Source organism: Prorops nasuta, unplaced genomic scaffold (genome assembly GCF_024137725.1).
Source record: "Prorops nasuta isolate Cenicafe-Biocafe unplaced genomic scaffold, Cenicafe_Pnas_1.2 PNAS00004, whole genome shotgun sequence".
In the NCBI taxonomy this organism is placed as follows: Eukaryota; Metazoa; Arthropoda; class Insecta; order Hymenoptera; family Bethylidae; genus Prorops; species Prorops nasuta.
Window position 1 is genome coordinate 9,900,903 of NW_027116801.1, and position 20,719 is coordinate 9,921,621.

General features: G+C 30.6%; 7 protein-coding genes across 15 annotated transcripts; 3 read left to right on the forward strand and 4 right to left on the reverse strand.

Annotated features, from left to right (window-relative positions):
• Positions 1-14: 14 nt before the first annotated feature.
• Nelf-A (Negative elongation factor A) lies at positions 15-3,817 on the forward strand. 2 transcript variants are annotated; one of them, XM_066725289.1, is made up of 6 exons: positions 15-268; positions 565-997; positions 1,084-1,485; positions 1,552-1,754; positions 1,841-1,940; positions 2,012-3,817. In XM_066725289.1, the coding sequence occupies exons 1-6, from the start codon at positions 59-61 to the stop codon at positions 2,239-2,241; spliced, it is 1,578 nt and encodes a 525-aa protein (XP_066581386.1). In that variant the 5' UTR covers positions 15-58; the 3' UTR covers positions 2,242-3,817. The 2 variants fall into 2 exon arrangements, with proteins under 2 accessions (XP_066581386.1, XP_066581385.1); XM_066725288.1 differs by having other exon boundaries at positions 1,084-1,754.
• Positions 3,818-6,158: 2,341 nt separating this feature from the next.
• Positions 6,159-7,500, forward strand: Sf3a2 (splicing factor 3a subunit 2). The gene is made up of 2 exons (XM_066726304.1): positions 6,159-6,875; positions 6,954-7,500. Exons 1-2 carry the CDS (start codon positions 6,330-6,332, stop codon positions 7,233-7,235), a joined length of 828 nt encoding a protein of 275 aa, XP_066582401.1. The 5' UTR covers positions 6,159-6,329; the 3' UTR covers positions 7,236-7,500.
• RpL27A (ribosomal protein L27A) lies at positions 7,501-8,932 on the reverse strand. 2 transcript variants are annotated; one of them, XM_066726306.1, is made up of 6 exons: positions 8,867-8,932; positions 8,507-8,570; positions 8,322-8,419; positions 7,988-8,137; positions 7,781-7,916; positions 7,501-7,583 (listed from the first exon to the last, which is right to left on the reverse strand). In XM_066726306.1, exons 1-5 carry the CDS (start codon positions 8,867-8,869, stop codon positions 7,788-7,790), a joined length of 444 nt encoding a protein of 147 aa, XP_066582403.1. In that variant the 5' UTR covers positions 8,870-8,932; the 3' UTR covers positions 7,501-7,583; positions 7,781-7,787. The 2 variants fall into 2 exon arrangements, with proteins under 2 accessions (XP_066582403.1, XP_066582402.1); XM_066726305.1 differs by lacking the exon at positions 8,867-8,932 and adding an exon at positions 8,684-8,746.
• Positions 8,933-9,966: 1,034 nt separating this feature from the next.
• On the reverse strand, positions 9,967-11,880 carry LOC136772996 (uncharacterized). Its single transcript, XM_066726300.1, has 4 exons — positions 11,442-11,880; positions 10,694-11,372; positions 10,343-10,609; positions 9,967-10,276 (listed from the first exon to the last, which is right to left on the reverse strand). Exons 1-4 carry the CDS (start codon positions 11,876-11,878, stop codon positions 10,082-10,084), a joined length of 1,578 nt encoding a protein of 525 aa, XP_066582397.1. The 5' UTR covers positions 11,879-11,880; the 3' UTR covers positions 9,967-10,081.
• LOC136772994 (leucine-rich repeat-containing protein 40-like) lies at positions 11,782-15,442 on the reverse strand. 2 transcript variants are annotated; one of them, XR_010822538.1, is made up of 9 exons: positions 14,986-15,442; positions 14,338-14,531; positions 14,063-14,266; positions 13,874-13,997; positions 13,629-13,798; positions 13,219-13,556; positions 12,610-13,128; positions 12,130-12,538; positions 11,782-12,069 (listed from the first exon to the last, which is right to left on the reverse strand). XR_010822538.1 is itself a non-coding variant. In XM_066726295.1 (8 exons), exons 1-8 carry the CDS (start codon positions 15,131-15,133, stop codon positions 12,427-12,429), a joined length of 1,809 nt encoding a protein of 602 aa, XP_066582392.1. In that variant the 5' UTR covers positions 15,134-15,442; the 3' UTR covers positions 11,782-12,426. The 2 variants fall into 2 exon arrangements, 1 of the variants encoding a protein (XP_066582392.1); XM_066726295.1 differs by having other exon boundaries at positions 11,782-12,538.
• shop (shopper) lies at positions 12,812-18,638 on the forward strand. 4 transcript variants are annotated; one of them, XM_066726297.1, is made up of 8 exons: positions 12,812-12,889; positions 16,309-16,456; positions 16,566-17,195; positions 17,259-17,445; positions 17,515-17,640; positions 17,695-17,887; positions 17,962-18,162; positions 18,221-18,638. In XM_066726297.1, exons 2-8 carry the CDS (start codon positions 16,416-16,418, stop codon positions 18,523-18,525), a joined length of 1,683 nt encoding a protein of 560 aa, XP_066582394.1. In that variant the 5' UTR covers positions 12,812-12,889; positions 16,309-16,415; the 3' UTR covers positions 18,526-18,638. The 4 variants fall into 4 exon arrangements, with proteins under 4 accessions (XP_066582394.1, XP_066582395.1, XP_066582393.1 ...); XM_066726298.1 differs by lacking the exon at positions 12,812-12,889 and adding an exon at positions 15,710-15,767; XM_066726296.1 differs by lacking the exon at positions 12,812-12,889 and adding an exon at positions 16,089-16,220.
• ProRS-m (prolyl-tRNA synthetase 2-like protein, mitochondrial) lies at positions 18,527-20,700 on the reverse strand. Of its 3 annotated transcripts, none has more exons than XM_066726303.1 (7): positions 20,566-20,700; positions 20,394-20,491; positions 19,900-20,151; positions 19,576-19,837; positions 19,322-19,503; positions 19,048-19,260; positions 18,527-18,987 (listed from the first exon to the last, which is right to left on the reverse strand). In XM_066726303.1, exons 3-7 carry the CDS (start codon positions 20,041-20,043, stop codon positions 18,676-18,678), a joined length of 1,113 nt encoding a protein of 370 aa, XP_066582400.1. In that variant the 5' UTR covers positions 20,044-20,151; positions 20,394-20,491; positions 20,566-20,700; the 3' UTR covers positions 18,527-18,675. The 3 variants fall into 3 exon arrangements, with proteins under 3 accessions (XP_066582400.1, XP_066582398.1, XP_066582399.1); XM_066726301.1 differs by having other exon boundaries at positions 20,205-20,491; XM_066726302.1 differs by having other exon boundaries at positions 20,205-20,481; positions 20,566-20,692.
• Between the last annotated feature and the right edge of the window lie 19 nt (positions 20,701-20,719).

The following is a 20,719-nucleotide window of genomic DNA, read 5'->3' on the forward strand; positions in this document are numbered from 1 at the left end:
ATAACATGTGGCGCACAACGTTGATGTACGGCGATTACAAAAAGCAAACGACTCCAATATGGCGAATGTGAGGGATAGTGATACGTCGTTGTGGCTTCATAACAAGCTTGGAACGTCAAACGACAGCTGGACTGGTAGTTCAATTTGTTCGCAGCTTAATGCTGAAGTGCTAAGGAACATCAAAGATTGTTTTCCAGACTTACAAACCCAAGTTAAGCTTAAATTATTACTTTCCTTTTTTCACATACCTAGGCGCAATGTTGAGGAGGTAAGATTATTAATCACTTCATGATTTACAAGTATTTCTTTCAGAATATTTTGTCTAAATATAAGTAATTTCATTCGTGTTATCATTTCATTTTAACTTTTTAATAGATACAATTATAAAATATTATTTGTGCAAAGTTTAGTGTATTCTTATTTGATTTCATTTAGTCACAAGCACACAATGTTTGTAGAATGTTTAGTAAGTTTTCATATATATAAAGTCTATTATACAATCTTTCATGCATTGATATATTCTACATTTCTACAGAAATTTTAAATATAAAAATTAATTTTTAGTGGCGTGTGGAGTTGGAGGAAATTATTGAGGTTGCTTCACTTGATAGTGAGCTCTGGGTATCGATGCTATCCGAAGCGATGAAAACATTTCCATCTACTGGCTCATTAAATACTGATATAACTGATCTTGATGAACACAGGCCTATTTTTGGCGAGCTTGTCAATGATTTGAAAAAACTTTTAAAGAAACAACATGATCCTGCTATGCTTCCATTAGAGTGTCACTACTTGAATAAAGCAGCATTGACCTCTGTTGTTGGACAACAACCATCACCAGTTAAACATTTTACCTTGAAAAGAAAGCCAAAAAGTGCTGCATTACGAGCTGAACTACTTCAGAAAAGTACAGATGCAGCTAGCAATTTTAAAAAGAGTACAGCTCCAACTGTTCCTGTAAGAAGCAGAGGCATGCCAAGAAAAATGACTGACACGAGTAAGAAATCATGTTAACATTTAAATTAAGTCACAATATATATTTACTTGCAGTTTCGTTTAAATTAATGTATAATTTATTTTTAGCACCATTAAAAGGTATACCTAGTAGAGTTCCCACAAGTGGCTTTGGATCTCCTTCTCTCACAAGCTCTATGGCCAACAGAACACCCATAAGTAGCCGAATACGGAAAGATGGTGGTATCAAACTGTTAGACATTAATGAGCAACCGCTTGGTTATGCACAAGCAAAGAAAAGAAAACGAATGATGGAATTGGAGGAGCAACAGAAAAAAGTTGCAGAAGCTCAAGCTGCAGCTGTTGCCACTGCTACAACTACACCACCTGCTGCTGAAACACCAGCTACACCTGAATATGCCCAAGGATTAACTGCTATTAATCCTCCATCTACACCTGTTACTCCTGTACAAACGTATGCAGCACCAGCTACTCCTAGTGCAAAATCAAGTGTTACTGCACCGCAAAATTGTAAGTTCATGCTAGAGAAGAATTTAAAAAGTGAAGTTACTAATAAATTTATTACACTTGAACCAGCTACTACACCATCTATACCTACACCCACTGTTCCAAGTACTACTTTACCAGTGGTAGCTCCGACAATTATTACACCAATAGAGAGTACACCAGTTGGTGTTCAGACTGTCAGACCTGCTCAAACTGTTACTCAAATTCGCATTCAAACTACTGCACAACCAGCTAATTCTGCAGCAAATACAAGGAAGGGCTTATCTCTTACGGTATGTATAATATTACATATATATTTTAAATTTTTTAACTATAATTATAACATTATTTATTTTTTATTTTTATTAAAACTCAAAAGAGAGAGCAAATGTTGGAGGCGCAAGAAATGTTTAAAACAGCAAACAAAGTAACAAGACCTGAAAAAGCACTGATCTTAGGTTTTATGGCTGGATCGAGAGGTACATAAATCTTTTTGAAGGTACAGAAAAATCTAAAATTATTTAAATTAAAATTGTGTGTTTTTTTTTAGATAATCCTTGTCCTAAGCTCGGAAATATTGTTACTGTTATGTTATCTGAAAATATTGAAGAAGTGACACAACCTGATGGTACAACAGTTCCAATGTTAGTAGAAACGCACTTCCAAATGAATTATACAAATGGTGATTGGAAGAGGATAAAAAAAAACCGACGTATTGTTACGGAAGAGACTACATCTACAGCAACTCCTACTCCAAGTGTGGCTACTACTCCAAGCTAAATTAAACTCTTCAAGCTATCTAACAAGTTATAATAATTTTCGTCCATTGATTGCAGTTTAAAAGTGAAAGAGAAAGATTAAATATATTGGTAATTAAAAGTTATTAACATTTTGACTGATTATAGTAAATAGATAAAGAGATAACGAAATTCTTGGAAGTTGAATAATTTGACCATGTTTTACTTGCATCATGTGATATGAAGACAGTTGTCATAATACGGATAACATTGATATATTTTTGTGAATACATCAATTTTTACTGAAGGACTGATAAAAGCTATTATTTTGAACGAACATTAATGTGTATATTTGACCATAGGGCCCACACTATATCTCTTGAAATTACATATAAGAGAGATGAATAACTAATATATAGAATTTTTCGTGTTTTTAATTAAAAATCTTTTGATGTTTTTCTTGATTATAAATTATGCTCTCATAATGTGATGAAAAATATGATCAAAGAATCAACTTTAAAAAAAACAACTACCGCAAAAATATTATCGTTCTCTTTCTTGCAAGCTATGCCTTTTTAATTAAACCGCATTTATACATACACACATATAATCCGCCAGCTAAAATACTCTAGAACATAGATATTAGTAGACATTCCTGTAACTATTATAATATAAAAATCTTGCGTCAGGTCTCTCTGAAAACTAACAGTAAAACGTTTCGAAAACGTTTTATGCAAAAATTTAACATCTTTTACAGTTACAGACATAATTGACTTATTTATTACATCTATATTCTGGAGCGTTTTAACTGGGGAAGCCTATATAATTTCATCTGTTTGAAGTCATTCATTGTGCTAAAATAGTGTTAAAAATTTGCCCGCTCGACTGGTCTCAAAACGGGCAGAATGCAAAATTCTCAAATTGATTTTCTAAGGTAAAATTATTATTAAAATAGGTAAACAGATTAGATATAAAATTAATATAGTTCTCCATATAATTCAATCTTACCTGCAGCAATACGTCGTTGGTCGTTATTCAAAGTACCTTAAAAAATATTCATCTTTTTAGTAATCATTGTAAACTGTACATATATAGATATATGTGTATGTACAGAGAAAACTTTAATTTGATACTGTGTATCATGAATAATGATTATTTTCTAAATAGTAAGTAACTAAATTACTATTAGGTGACTATGGCAGAGACGATTGCTATAGATTGTAACAAATAGTTATGTTAGTATAAATTGAACCAGCATATGATTGTTTGTTTAAAACACATGGTAGAGAAAAATCTTTACCTCTTTGTTCCTTTCATTAGACTTCTTACATCACAATTGGTGACAAAAGAAACGATTGCGTTTTCAGTTTTTTTATAATAAATCATTAGCTACCATGTCTGTATTTTTCTAAGAGTTTATTTTCTTTCCGCTTTATCTATCAGTAGTTAAGTTATCAAAATCGATCTTTGTAAATGTAGCTTAAATTTATAAAATTTATCTAATTACGCAATTGTATAATGCGAACATTTCTTTACATGTATAGATTTATTAAAGTTTAGAAGAATTTCAATTACAGTGACCTCTGTATGTATATGTATATACGATGTAGTACATTTAAGAAAAGATGATAAAATTCTTATAATATTGTTATATAATTAATAAAATCTTATATTGGTATTATATTTATTGTTTTAAAAAAATATGAGACAATTCCTTTGATTTATAATTTAGTTATAAGCTGCATTGTTGCTGAAATTAGATGATGGATCATTTTGTCAAAACAGGCAGATTTCCGAGTAGAACACGAATTTCTTACCAATAAAATATTTAATTAGAAGGAAATAGAAGATGCTTTATGTACTATTGATAGTCAAAAATCTTATCTATTTTCGGGAGTATATGATGATACTTTCAAAGTTAGACTTTTTTTTAACTTGGGTAAAATTTCATAAATTTAAAAAATTCATAATTTCTAATTTAACAAAGATACAAGGGTCAATCATAAAACCAAACATATATTTAGGACGAATTATATTTTGTGGAAAAGAAAATATAAACAATATATTATTACAAATTTTTACTAAAATTGCTAATGTTTATAAATATTTTTAAAAATCAATGTGTCGCGATATTCTGCAAATGATAAAAAAAACAGAAATATTCCTTGGAATGTGTGTCATTTAATAATTAATGATTCTTAAAATAAAAGCCAATTTTCAGATGTTAATTTCCCTACCATACGCTAAATAGCAAAGTTCCATTAGAGGGGACGGCAACACTTTACCACCCATTACCGCAACTTTTTATCTACAGGGTTAGCGGCACTGAGAGCACAAAAAGCGTTTTGCAAGATAGGATCAATTCCATTGTATTTTAAGAAACTGTTCAATTATAAATTGAACAATGTTCAAATTCACAATATATGTATAAACACACCGCACGCACTACGCATTTACGTTTTTTACGAATTTTTAATTTATGTCGCTATATTTTGATTCATTATTGAATTAAAAACAAAAAAAGCACGAATATAGATCACAAACACACTGCACGCACTGGGCACTGACGATATATTTACGATTTTGTTACTTATTTCACTGTATTTTAAGACATTATTTGATGATAAATTGATAAAAGTTCGAATGCGGATCACAAACACCCGCACGCACCACGCACGCACTGACGTTTTTCACGAATGTTTCACTTCTTTCGCTGTATTTTGGGAGATTCTTGGATTTAGAATGGAGAGGAGCACGAATTTCGGCGAAATAATCGATGAGGAGCGTGTAAAGTGCATCGGGGCCGACCGGACCTTTTTCACTTTTCGCGCGCCCCGATCCACTTTACACGCTCCTCATCGATTATTTCGCCGAAATTCGTGCTCCTCTCCATTCTAAATCCAAGAATCTCCCAAAATACAGCGAAAGAAGTGAAAAATTCGTGAAAAACGTCAGTGCGTGCGTGGTGCGTGCGGTGTGTTTATGATCCGCATTCAAACTTTTATCAATTTATCATCAAATAATGTCTTAAAATACAGTGTAATAAGTAAAAGAAATTGTAAATATCATCAGTGCCTAGTGCGTGCAGTGTGTTAATGATCTATGTTCATCTTTTCTTAGTTATTGAATTAATAATCTTCCAAAATATAGCAAAATAAATTAAAAAATCGTAAAAAACGTCAGTGATTAGTACGCGCGGTGTGTTTGTGATTTATATTCGTGCTTTTCTTATAGTTTTTAATTCAATATAATCAATCAAAATACAGCGAAATAAGTGAAAAATTCGTGAAAGACGTCAGTGCATATATGTATAGTGCGTGTTTTGTGTTTATGTAGTGAACTTGAACTTTTCTCAAATTACAATTAAATAAACTCTTAAAATACAGTGGAATTACTTTAAAAATCATAAATACTGTCAGTGCCTAATGCGTGTGTTGTGTTTGTTTTTGTGAACATGAACTTTTCTCAATTTATAATTGAACAATCTCTTAAAATACAGTACATAGAATAGATCCTATCTTGTATAACTCTTTGTGCTCTCAGGGCCGTATTCATAGATATCACTCGAGCTCAACTCAAGTTTTAATGCTACAGTTTACGTTACATATACTGTAGTATTTTAGCCTGTTTCGAGTTCGAAGTGGAGTTCGAGTGACGTCTATGAATACGGGCATCAGTGCTGCCAGCGCTGTAGGGACTAGGGCGTTTTCCAACTAACGCAAAAATCGACACAAGTGTAACGTCCAGTGCACGGTCTCTAAGGCCGGTATTCATAGTCGTTACTTATATTTAAGACCGACTTAAGCATAGGTTATCTTTTTCTATTACTGTTAGGTGAAAAAGGACAATCGATACTTTAAGTCAGACTTAAATATAAGCAACGACTATGAATACCGGCCTAACTCTTATTCCTAAGGAGTAGCAGATCTATATTAACCATACGAATATGGCCAAATTTAAACGACCATTTGAGTCAAGCCGCCTGCCGCAAGCGTTGCTGGGGTAGGGGTCGCTGGTCAAGTCGGCTCAAGCCAGGTCAAGCCGTCTATGAAAACAGTATTATAACCTATTTTCCCGATTAATGTATTTAAGATTGTGTTTAAAAAAAGTGTGTAAGAAAGAATTAGTTAAATGGATTTCCAAAATAGAGCTGGGGGCAAAACTGGAGGTGGGGGAGTTGCCTCATGGTCAGAGAGCAACCGAGATCGTCGAGAACGTCTTCGTCAACTTGCGCTGGAAACCATTGATTTAAATAAAGATCCTTATTTTATGAAAAATCATTTAGGTTCTTATGAATGTAAGCTTTGTTTGACTTTGCATAATAACGAAGGTAGTTACTTGGCTCATACTCAGGGAAAAAAGCATCAAGCAAATTTAGCTAGAAGAGCTGCAAAAGAAGCTAAGGAAGCCCCGCAAACTCTAGCACCTGAAAAACCTAGAGTAGAACCGAAAAAATTTGTTAAAATTGGACGACCTGGTTATCGTGTAACTAAACAGAGAGATCCTGAATCTGGACAGCAAAGTTTATTGTTTCAAGTAGATTATCCAGAGGTAGCTGACAGCGTTATTCCAAGACACCGATTTATGTCAGCTTACGAACAGCGTGTAGAGCCTCCCGATCGTAAATGGCAGTATTTATTATTTGCTGCTGAGCCATATGAGACCATTGCTTTCAAGGTATAATAAAATTAATAAAAACATCAAATAATTGGGTATCAATTTTTGTAGTAACTAATTTGATGATTAATGTTATAGGTACCAAGTAGAGAGGTAGAAAAAGCTGAAGGCAAATTTTGGACACACTGGAATAAAGACACTAAACAATTTTTCCTACAATTTGCATTTAAAAATGAAAAGCCTTCTGTTGGAAAAGTTCCACCACCACCCGTACCATTAATACGCCCAGGACTTGGTCCCCCAATGGTACCTGTTCCCCCACCCCCTCCTAGAGCTCAAATGTTTAATCCTGTTCCTCCTCCACCTGCTCTTTTAGCTACTGGCATGCAAATTCCTCCACCTCCACCACACTTAGCCTAATATTAATTAATTAAGATTACTATGTAAGTAATAGAATACATAGTAAATGAACTTTCCTATAGGTGAATTTTTATATATTTAACTACCCATTGCATAACCAAATTGGTACGATTAGTTAAAGTGAGACAAATATTCGCGTTTTCTTACTCTTATTGTATCATTACGGCAATGCAGCAAAAGAGAACCGACTTCTTATAAATTATATAATTTTTGTATGTAAATAAATGTTTTATGTAAGGGAAGATAAAATATTTTTAAAGTTTGATTATTTTGGTTTTACTTTTTTTATCCTTTTTATTAAATACATTCAATATAGAATTTCCAAGTTTTTCTTAAATGATTCACCATCTGAAAAAAACATATTGTGTAACCAAACAAAAGTAATCACATTGCATAAATTTGTAATACAAAATTTTGTAATCAGAAATGAACATTCTACATGATTTAAAGTGTTGTACGCACTATTTAGTCCGCCCGTTCATACTATCATCATATAAATATAAACATTTAATACAAAAAATTTTATATTATAGCAACTTACATACCACTTCTTTATGCGCTCAAAACACAAGCACCACCAACTGCTTTAATTTTGTCTTCTGCCAATTTACTGAAAAATTTGGCTTTGACAATCACAGGTTGTTTAGGTAGCCTTCCTTTTCCCAAAAGCTTGTAGTACCCCTTTAAAAATTTGTAGCATTGTATTCTTCATAACAGTATTAATAAAATAAAGCAAAATATATGTAACTTACTGCCTTCACAAGGTCGATAACAGGTGCTTTTCCATTGACATCCTTATATTTTAGCCTAGTTTGCTCGGATACTAAAGTCCATAATTTATCCAAATTCAAAGCTGGACACCATTTAGTATTTTTTCTCAAGTGGTAATTTCTCATACCTAACTATACATTAAAAAGTATTAATTAAATAATATAATATTATTTCTCAAGTTTAGTACCATCAAAACTCTATTCAGGAAAAATTTAAAAACCTCAAGAATAGTTCAGTTCGCCAGTGAAATATAATTTCATCATCATTTTTAAGAACAAAAATTTGTTTGTTAAGTATTGAAATTATTTTCCTTACCTTTCCAAAGTATCCAGGGTGGTATTTGTCAAAATTAATACGGTGGTGGTGCATTCCACCTGCATTACCTCTACCACCTGGGTGCTTCCTGTGTTTACCTAAAAGTTACAAATAAATAAAAAAATCGATATTATCGTAATAAAACTGTTGAAATTACTCAAATATAACTAAATATCAACACTTACCAATGCGGCCATGACCATGACTGACATGCCCACGAAGCTTCCTTGTCTTCTTCTTATGCGTAGACTAAACAATAAGAACATATGTTATTTACCAATCATTCTCTTTTTCATAAAAGACTTTAATTACAATAGAAACATTTAAGCTTATAAATACTACAGATTATATTTGCTTTGTACCAAAACGCTATACGAGCAAGCAAAATAGTAATTAGAATTATTTAACATGAAAGTAAATAATTCTTTATTATCATTTATTAGTTTTAACTGAAGTTGTTTTTATGCACTGATGTAAAAAATAGCTTAGATGCCAAAGATTTATTCAGATTATTTTAAGACGAAAAATTCAGTATTGAGACTCACCATGTTGACTGAAAACGAAAGAAAGAAAACCTTGTAAACTTGAAGAACGAAACTCTGAAACTTTTAAATGGGTATATTTTCATGAATGTGACTAGTGTGTATATTTTTGCTTTTATATTGCCAGTACTGTTTCATTTTATCTTTGTCAATCATTTTGGTTGTATTCAGGATCACTCAGCGCTGACTAAGCGCTGTAGCGAACTGTCCGAAATGACCAATCGTCGTGTCGTATACAGTATTTTAATCAGTATGTAGTGTATGTATGTACTCAATGTTCAGAAGCACTGGGTTGAATACAATAGGTCTGTTCTTTTTCGCTGTTTGCTGCACTAGTGCAATAAGTTAGAGTGGAGAAAACATATGTTTGTCTTATTTCAACTAATTGCATTAGTTCGATAGTGCAGCGAAAAGAAACAAACGGAATATTGAATGCATCCAGCCAACACACTCAGCGATCTCATCCGCTAAGTAAAATACGCCTATGATTGGTTGATCAATAAAAACAAACCAATCATAAACATATTCAACTTAGCGGGTAAGATCGTTGAGCGTCGGCTGCATAGTGCATGCACCGATTGAGGCCCGGCTCCATAAGCCTTGTTTAAACTGGATTAAGTTAATTTTGCTATATTTTATGTCACATAGAATATAGCATAATTAACTTAATCCAGTTTAAACAAGTCTTGTGGAATCGGGCCTGAGAGGCCTTAGGGCCTTAGGCCGCCTTAGGGTCTGTATACATATACATATAGAAAATTTGAAGGGAATTGCAGTATATAATATTCAACTTCGAGAATAATCGACTTGATTCGATTATCGTTCAGCTGATGGCCGCGTAACGAATAGCCGCGGTAAATTTGAAAGAGGTATTATTTAAGTATAATCCGTATAGGACTCACTCTTGCTCTTGCTGCCGTTCAACTTTTAAATCGAACTTACACAACTTAAATTTTTACAGAAATTTCCAAAACATTTTTATTATTAAATATTAAGTTTAAACACAGGTAATTAAAATTAGTTTATAAAGAAGAAAATTACAATTTATAATAATTTCAGCCATCTCTTTGGATAATAATAAAATTTGTTGAACAAAACAAGCTTTTAATCTCATCTAGAAATAGTCATAATTAAAATAAAATGATATTTTGTATGTATTGTAACAAGATAAAAGTAGATTGAAAGTAGAAAATATATAATTTACTTATATATATTTTTTTAAATTTTCCTTGGTAAAGAGGAAAAATTATTTCCATATACTATGATATACTCATTTATTTTTTTACCAATGTCTATTAATTCTCGATCATTACTATAATATTTTTTTATTTCCGGTAATAATCGGAACCTTAAAAACTCATAGATTCCATTTTTAAAGTCATTTGTGTCAAACTTTATAAAATAAAATGGTTTCTAGAACAAATAAAAAAGTATTTAATATTCTCCACCCATTTGAGCTTTGTAAAAATTATTGCTAACCTTTAGCATTTCATTATCGGCATCAATATTTAAAGCTTCTAAGAACAATACAGAAGCTCGTTTTATATTACCACAGCTATAATGAGTAGAAGCAGTTTTAAGATTAATGCTTTGATTACATATTTTAAAATCATTATATTTTATTATTAATGATTCTAAGAATTCTATAGCCTCTGTCATAGAAGTTCTTGCAATATAACTGGCATAATCGCAATCTGCACAAAAATTATACTTTTCAGAAGCTTTTTTAAAGTAGTAAATGACTTCCTATAAAAACATAATATTAAATTAATCTAAACAAATAATTTTGTAAAGTGAATTAATCAGTTATGCATAAATTTGCATTAATACCTTTTTAGTACCAAATTTTTCCATATATTTTGCTTGATAATGAAAGTAAGTAGAATCATCAGGCAATATCATTTGTACTAATTCAAGACATTCCCGAGCTTCTTTTGATTTATCTAATGTTTTAATTCTAATGTAGCCTAAAGCTAACATTAGAAGTATTCTATAATTATTTTTTGCATATAAAAATACTTCATCGTACAATTGTACTATTTTGCTTTCAAATGGTAACAATTGACTCTTTCCTTTAGTATTTGTCAATGTTTCTCTCATAAGTCTAGCAATATAGACTCCAAAAATAGGGTTTTTGCTTAAATTATAAGCAATGGTGAATTCTTCCTGCTCTCTTTTTGATGGCTTTATTCTTATATCTATATTCCTTCGTTGTGCACGTAACAGTTTTGCCAAATTAAAATGCCACAAGCCATTATCTGGATCCAGGTTTATTGCTGCCTCAAAATGTTTAATAGCAATAGTTACATCATATTTCATACATAATGAACTAGCAATTCCCAAGAATCCAGCTATGACACCTAATTCTTGAGTGCTAAATTCATTTACATCAGGAATATCTTTTAATAAGACTTTTACTACTTTAAACTTTTTTCCTTCATAAAAAATATAGCATTTGGTAGAGTATACTACATGTTTTAATACCTTTTTCAAGTAACTCATATCATCCCTAATTACACGAATGCTTAGTATTAATAAATATACGTTATAATGTATAAAGAAGATAAATAAGTCTTACATTTCTGTAAGCTCTGTGTAGAGCTTAAAAGCCTCATTAAAGTTATCCTCTGCATAATTATGTCTTCCATAATATAACTCTTGACTAGAAACTGTCAAAAATCCAATTACACTTTGCAATGGAAGTATGTCATTATTATTAAAATGACATTCTACTTTTGTCGCATCCATAAGTTGTTTACAATATTCAAATCCCTGCTCCAAATCCCATGTAACAGGACAGCTTAATTTTTTTAATTCATTTTTTATGTAATCCAACTCTGAATTACATATTACTTGATCCTTTATATCTTTCAAAGATTGCACTAGTAAAATATGATAGTCAGTTTTTTCAACAAGTGAAAACTCATTTTTAAATTGGTCCTGTAGTAATATAATACTTTCTTTTGCTTTTTTTTTATCATCGCTCGAAATTCCTTTCTCTTTTAATGTACCCATTTTTTATACAAACTATCAGAAATTTTTAAAACAAAAATATTTTCTGATACATATATTTTACCACAAATGTTATCGCTTAACGCCTATTAATTTTAAATTTTTTCTCTTATATCAAAGTGAAGTCGTTTAGGAAAACAACATAACATCTCATTCTCAATAATCCTCATCACCTTTAAAGTCAGATCATTAACCTGCATGAATAACCTAAATAAACCTATGAATTAATGTAAATAAACCGTATGTATATTTACATAGTTACGATATGTATTACTACGCAATTTACTATCCTCTTCTATTTTTATCTCTGAAATTTACTGAAAGAACATACATATAATTTGAAACAATAATTAATATAAAACTTTATCTTTATTAACAAAAACAATTAACGGACTACATTTTGTCCCTTTGATTTTGGCATTCTAAAATTACGCGCGAACTTTAAATTTTTACTTAACGCCAATGGTAAAAGCACTAGCAAATCTTTAATTTTTTACTAGACGACATCTACTTAATTTTAAAACAAATATAAAAATTTACTTTTCATTTAATTAATTTTCCGTTGGTATTCGATTCCGCAAGTATTCAAGAATTTCTTTAGTATCTTTCATTAGAATTGCTTGTCTTGGGTACTTAAAGCAATTTCCAGATAGTTCAAGAATTCTAAAATATTCAATTAAATTTTATAATCAAACCAAAAACTTTTTATTTCCAATAGTCATCATTTTATTTACCTCAGATTTGTCAACTTTCCTAGTTCTGGTGGCACATATCCAATATTATTATTGGAAAGATTGAGCGTAGCAAGGCGATTCAGCTTTGTTAGTAATGGTATGTTGATATGAGAAATTTGATTATCATTAGCAATAATTATCTCTAAATTTTCAATATCACCTAAGCATTCTGGCATCTCGGCAAATTTATTATACGAAATATCGATTTCTCGTAATTTTACTAAGAGATCCATACTCCTAGGAAGTGAATTAAAGTGATTTCTGCTCAAATCCAAGTATTGTAAGTACTTATAATTTTCACCAAGCCAGTCTGGTATACTATTAAATGAGTTTGAACTTAACTTGAGCTCTATCACTGTTTTAATGCTAGAAAATTTACTGGATAGCTCTGTTAATTTATTTTTACTAATGTCAATAATAGTCACTTCAGCAGCTAACGCATTTTCTATAACATCATCAGGTATCAAGACAAGGCCTTGTCCAACAAGACTCAATAACTTTGTACTTTTCATCCTATATCTATAGTGACATAAATATTTGTTAAATATATATTTTGCTTATATAAGCAATTCACACACACACACACACAATTCACAAACTGGTACATACTTATCTGGAAATTTATTATTTTCCGTCTGCATATAGTCTGGAGCATTAATATTTAAACCAATAGCATTTTGTCTAATATGTCTTACAATTCGAGAGGTGCCGCATCTTATTATATCGTTTCTTACATTTTTTATATTATTTCCATCGATTGAAAATTTCTTTAACTTTGGTAATATACCAATAAAATTAGGTATTGATGTTATTTTATTGTAAGATAAATCAAGAACTTCCAGGTTAATTAGCTTCATCATATCTTCTGGAACTGTTTCTATTTTATTATGACCCAAAGTTAAAATCTTTAACACACCTAATCCTTCTAGGCATTCTGTATCAATTTCCTGAGAAAAAAACATGTCCATAATTACATAATGATAAATTTCATGTGAAATCAAAATTTTTTTAATACATACATTTATACTATTATTTGCCAAATGAATTTCTTTCAAATTGTTGCAACAAGAAATATTTGGAATATTTTTTATGTTATTAGTATGAAGCATAATGATTTCTATTTTGCGTAATTCATTTAGAGATGGTACAATTTCTAGTTGATTGCAGCTGGCATCCAATTTTAGCAATGCTGTGTCAAAAAATGTAATAATTAGTAAGACTCCTGAACATAAAGTTTCTATCAAGAATACATAACATTTTATACCTCTCATACTCATGATGTCTGCAGGTAACTCTTTCAATTGATTGTGGCTAATATTCAGGGATAATAATCTTACAAGGTATCCCATTCCTATTGGTAGCTGTTTTAAATAGTTGTGTGATATATCCTGTAAATTAAAAAATTAAAAATTTGTATATGTGGATAGGATATTTCTAAGATAAAGAAACCTACCAAATTTGTCAGCATAACTAGGTCTCCTATTGCAGAATTTAGTTCTTTTAATAAGTTATTTTTTATGTTTAACTCACGAAGCTCTGATAGTTTATAAAAATTAACAGGTAGAACTTTCAACTTATTGGAAGATAAATCCAGCTTTTTCAAGTTGCACAAATTTCCAAGTTGTGGTGGTAAAGTTTCTAAATTGTTATCATGTAACTATACAAATTAAAAATGATTTAGATATTTTCAGTCCAGGTTCTGCAAGAAATAATTTCACATTTTCTTACATCCAATGCTAGTAGTTCGCACAGTCTTTCTATTTCAGGATCAATTGTAGAAATACTATTTGAGCTTAGATCTAATATTTTCAACAACTCTTGCTCCCACCATCTTTCATGCTTATGTTCATAATCCAACTCCAAATGAATATCTTTTATTTCTTCTTCTGTTAATTCATTTAAGCTCCATACTTTTTTAGGAACTGTAATAGTTTATTTTAGTAATAATAGACACATAGTTTCTATTTCTTTTCAAATTGTAATGAATTTTATACTACCTTTTTATATCGTTATGATTGATTTAAAAAATATCTGTGCGATGAATGCATAGATCTTGCACCGGAATACCAAAATGCTCACCAGATGATTGTGCATACAAAGCATTATAATAATAAATAATAAAATAATAGGGTTTTTAAAACAAAAATATTTATTTTTCTAAAAACGTTATAATAGTTGAATGAGTACATCACATGCGTTCTAATAAAAAACAAACAATACACAGCAATATGTAATATTTAAATATAAACATTTTTCTGTAAATAACACCAAAACTAATATAAATTAAAGTTTAAAAGATAATTTGAAACATGCATACTAATGAGCTTTGCAAAAGCGATATATTTTAGCAGTTTTGAAAATTTATATTTTATATACCCGAAAATATTCCTTTTGAAGAGAGATTCAAATTTCCAGTTTTTCTTGCAGAAATGATAACTTTGTGCGTCAATTCTTCATTATCGTCATTTTGCGTTCGTTTTTTAAACAAGGTACGATGGTTAATTTTTTTTTTCGAGCCACTCATTTTGATTAATTTTCACTTAACTCACCCCAGGTTAAAAATTTTAAACATTTTCAAACTATCACAGAGTAGAAACATTAAGAATAATATTTGGAATTTTAAATAAACACATTGAGAATTAGGTTATCTTTTCAACATCATTGTTGCACAGCTATATCAGGCAAATGTTGTATGTATACAATTTTCAATTTCAATTTACTTTTAGTTAAAATTTGAAAGTACAACATTCAAAAATTTTAAATTGTTGGTTTAGATCCAAATTATTCAAAAGAAATTTCTTCAGTGTCCACCTACAAAAATATTATGTATAGTTATATACAGTTATATATGTATAGATACATATATACATATTGATTTAGTATCAACAATAGCAAATTTCGATCTCGCGCGTGAGTTCATGACTCCATTTACCCTTTAAATTAAAAGAACATAACCGACCAACAAACCAAACCTTTGATTATTCGGATTTATAATTTATGTGGGGTATTTCATTGTATATATTATACAAGATGTTTACTTGTACTTAAGCTAACCCATACGGGAACGTCATAAGACGTAAAATTCTTTTTATCTTTGAAAACTATATAAGAAATGTGAATTTTTTGTTAGAAACCTTTTTAAGCTCAAATCGCAACAGGTACGCTTCAAAAATCGTTTATATAAAAAATGAATATTTCTTGATAGTTATACAAAAGTAAATTGATTCATACTGCAGTATACAACCCGCTAGAGACCAGGGCAAATCGTAACATTTTGATATTTAGAATTTTTGGTATCCCTTTTCTCAATGATTAAAAATTAGTCTGGCTCTAATATATTTTAAATATATCGAAAGAAAAATAAAGTTTATTTAAAGTATAATTATTAGAAATTTGCAATTGTACACTCTCGCACATTTAATTAGTAAGATAACAAATTTTTTAATATGTGGTGATTTGCTCTTGCCCGCTGCCGTGGTCTTTCCTATTCTTCAAGGTATAGTATGTACTGTCACTGTAACAAGCATACGGCACGGCATAAGCAAGCAGTATAGTTTCCCTTTCTTCATTTAAGACAAAATGTTAATAAAAAACTTTTTCTGATAAGCGAGGTACGCCGATATTTCGAAATTAATTGTATATCTTCTCATATTCTTTCTTTCTTTTGATTAAATAATGGTTCACATATTGTAATGATAGGATGGAATAATATAAATGTTTATATTTCTCAAGAGAGCTTTATATTACTTATCATTATAAGGAAAATTATAATGTATTAAAACAAAGTTTTAAAAGTTTAAAACACCATGATTTCACACTATAAAATGTTTTTTAAAATAAATAAGAGGTATAGTTTTTATTCACTTCAATTATTATAAATGTATTTTTCAACTCAATAAATTTATAAAGGCATGATATTTAAATTAACCAAATTACTCACTAAATTTTTTTTTCAGCTCACAGATTTCTTTATGCTATATACTTTTAAAGAAAACATCTTTATCCACATGCAGATATTTTAGTAATGAATCAAATTACAGAGACAATAATTTTAAAGCAAAATGGTATGGAAAAAATTTGGCATATGCAACATTACTTTTTTCAGGCTTAGGGTTGTATTATAATTATTCTTCACCTTCAAGAAAAGTTCAAGCGCTTAATAAACATGAAAATGCATATTGTGGAGAATCAAGGTCTGATCTTAAGACATATACCTTGGAAGAAGTTGGAAATCATGATACAAAAGAGAAAGGAATATGGGTAACTTTCAGACATGGTGTATACGATATAACAAATTTTGTTGATAAACATCCTGGTGGCTCTTCTAAAATTATGATGGCTGCTGGTGCTTCTATTGAACCTTTTTGGACCATTTTTGCAAATCATAATAACTCTGATATTTATTCTCTACTTGAATCTATGAGAATTGGAAATCTCTCTTCTGAAGAAGCAAAAGCTGCAGGTGAAACTGATGATCCATATGCAAACGAGCCTAAAAGGCATAAAGCTTTAAAAATAAATGGTTATAAGCCGTTTTGTGCTGAGACTCCAGGGAAGCTTCTAGTTGAAAGTTTTCATACACCAGAGTAGGCATACATTAAATCTGCAAATACAATTTGTTCTCCATTTATAGCAAAAATGTTTTTCAGAGATATATTTTATGTAAGAAATCACTTGCCTGTGCCAGAAGTAGAGTTAGATGGTTATGAAATAGAATTAGCTATTGAAGAAGATACAAAATTAACACTTAACCTTGAGTCGTTAAAAAAGTATCCAGAATATACTGTGAGCACAACGATCATGTGTGGAGGGAATAGACGTTCAGAAATGTCTGAGGTAAAATGTAGCTTCACACATTTTAATAAGGTTCTTAAATATTTAAATATACTCAAATTCCTCAAGTAGGTTAAACCATTGAAAGGCCTTAGATGGGATATAGGTGCAGTTGGGACCGCAAAATGGACTGGTGCTCGCTTATGCGATATTCTAAAAGATATGGGTATAAATGAAGATAAATATAATCATGTGCAGGTAATAAATTGTTTTCCCTTCATATTGTTAATGAATATAATAATGTTTTTAAAGTTTGAAGGCCATGATTTGGACCCATCAGGCACTCCTTATGGTGCAAGTATACCTATCAGTAAAGCCATGGATCCAAAAGGCGATGTAATATTAGCATATAAAATGAATGGACGTCCAATACCTAAAGACCATGGTTTCCCAGTTAGAGCTATTGTTCCTGGTGTTGTTGGAGCAAGAAATGTAAAATGGCTTGGTAATAATTTACATTTCAAATGCCTAGTAATTTTTATTGATTCCACTATCAATAAAATATTTTATATGATACAGCCAAAGTGATAGTATCAAAAGAAGAGTGTCAATCTCAATTTCAACAAGGAGATTATAAATTATTTTCCCCAAATACAGATTGGGATACTGTAGATTTTTCCAAATCTCCTGCAATTCAAGAGATGCCTGTAATTTCTGCAATTTGCACTCCAGAGAAAATGGAAACAATCAAGGTGGTTGATGGGAAAATTCCTGTTAAAGGTAAACTCAAAATGAGTCCGTTGTTGAATAGTATTTTAATTTTTTTTTCAATTTATAGGATATGCCTGGTCTGGTGGTGGTAAGAAAATTATAAGAGTTGATGTGACTTGTGATAACGGCGATAATTGGCACACGGCTGATATAATAGCTCAAGATTTGGATGCTAAGGAAAATAGGCATTGGAGTTGGATATTATGGATGATAAATCTTCCTGTGGATATTAAAACAAATGAAATAGAAATTTGGTCTAAAGCAGTAGATTCTTCGTGCAATGTTCAGCCAGAGAGTGTCAAAAATATTTGGAATTTGCGTGGATTTCTTTGTAATTCCTACCACAAAATCAAAGTGAAATTAGAATATTAAATATTCGTATTCTTAATTCCTATTTTATTATAAAATGTTATAAAACTTTTTTACATTAAGAATAATCAGGTGTAAATGTGCAATTTGGCATGAATATGACGCTTAAAATTTTATATTGTTTTTGTAACTTTATATACCTTTTATTTAAATTCATTGTTCAATCATTGATTCCATTTTGTCATTTGTATTACTAGCTTTGTTAAAATAATGATCCATTTGCTCTAGTGGTAAAATAGATTGTTGTTTTGTATTCATATTAATCACTTCGAAAGAAGGCGGAGATTGCATCGCAGTTCTTCCAATAATTATGACATAAGGATATCCATTTATCTGGGCTGAAACTAATCTTCTACCAATTGTCATATTGATCCTATCATCTAATATTATATCTAGATTCTTTTGCTGGAGAATTTCACAAATTTTGTTTAAATATTCAGCTGCAGGCTCTTCTTTACTTCCTTCCTTCATAAAAACTTTGTATTAATATTAAAAAAAAACACAGTAAAACTATTCATATTTTACCTTAGGTGGTATAATACATATATCATAAGGTGATAAAGATTTTGGCCACCTTATTTCTTCTCTATTTGACATTATTTCAACAACTGTAGTCAATATACGACTTAATCCGATTCCATAACATCCCATAACTAAAGGCTTGCTTTCACATCCATCTTTAAAGTGAGCTTTAAAAAGTTTAGAATATTTATCCTCTAACAGAAATGTGTGTCCAACCTAAAAAAAGAAATAATAGATTGAAATATAATTAGACTTAATACATCTCTTTCATAATTACCTCAACTGCTTTATTTTTTGTCATGCAACATTTACACTTAACACACTTGTTGTCTTTAGAAATTCTTTCATTAATGCTATATTTACAAGAAGGACAAATCAAAATTGTATCATCCCCAATATTAGATAAATAATGATACTCGTGTGATAAAGTTCCTCCAGTTTCACCAGTATCACCTACCACTATAAAAGAGTACAATACTACTTTTTACAAAGAAATATAAAATTATAAATTAAACAGTAATTTTTAAATACCTTTTATAAAATTTATTCCAATTTGCTTGAAGAAGTTATCATAAGCCTTGCACACCAAATCATATGAATTTTGCGCCTCTTTTAAGCTGGAGTCAAAAGAATACAAATCTTTCATAATAAATTCACGGCTACGTAAAAAGCCACCACGGGGCCTTAATTCATCCCTCCATTTACTAGAAATTTGATATAGCAAAAGGGGCAATTCCTTTTTGGATAAAGGCCCAATGTCTGCTATCAAATGGCAAATGGCCTCTTCATAGGTCTAAAAAATAAGTGTTCAATTTCATTGATTACCTAAACAAAAACAAATATTATTTTACTTACAGGACTTAGCACATATTCTTTATCATGTCTATCTTTTACTGTAAACAATTCTCCCAAACTCTCCTTGTATCTATTAGAAGTATCCCATAATGTTGATTTAGTGAAGGCTGGAAAAAGCATTTTTTGAGCCCCTATATTTTTCATTTCATCATCAATTAACTTAGTTAACTTTTCCAACACTCGTAAGCCCACAGGTAATAACGAATAAGTGCCAGTATCAATTCTTTTAATAATACCATTTTGTATGAGAAGCTAAAAAAATAACAATTAAGAAAAAGATTGAAAAGTTTGTTTTGTTTACACACTTTGTAACCTATTGATAAAGTTTTGTTATCTTGATAATATTTTGGCGCTAAAATTGTCGGTTGAAATAAGCGTGAAATTCTAGAAATATTATTTAACTTTAAATTTGCCATTCTTAAAGAGAGAGAGAGAGAGAGAGAGAGAGATTTTTATTATAATATTATATTATATTATCTTTAGGGCACATTAACCCGTCTTTAAATTAGATACACCAGCTGTTTCTGGTTCCTCGTCAGGACTCAGGGGCGGTCAGTCAGGGTTCTCTTATGAAAAAGCACCCTAGATATTCCTAGATTGAAGAAGATTCATTTCTATGTATAGATTTAAAGAGCAACAAAAAAATTAAAAACAAACCAACTTTACCCTGGTTTACTTTACCCGGGCCGGGCTAGCCCTGCTGAATTGGAGACGGAGTGGGCGGAGTGGCTGTTTGAAGTGACTATCCGGATTCCAACCGAAAAGAGGTGAGAGCATTCACTGTCAAGTGTCACTACGTATGTACGACTGTGTAGTACAT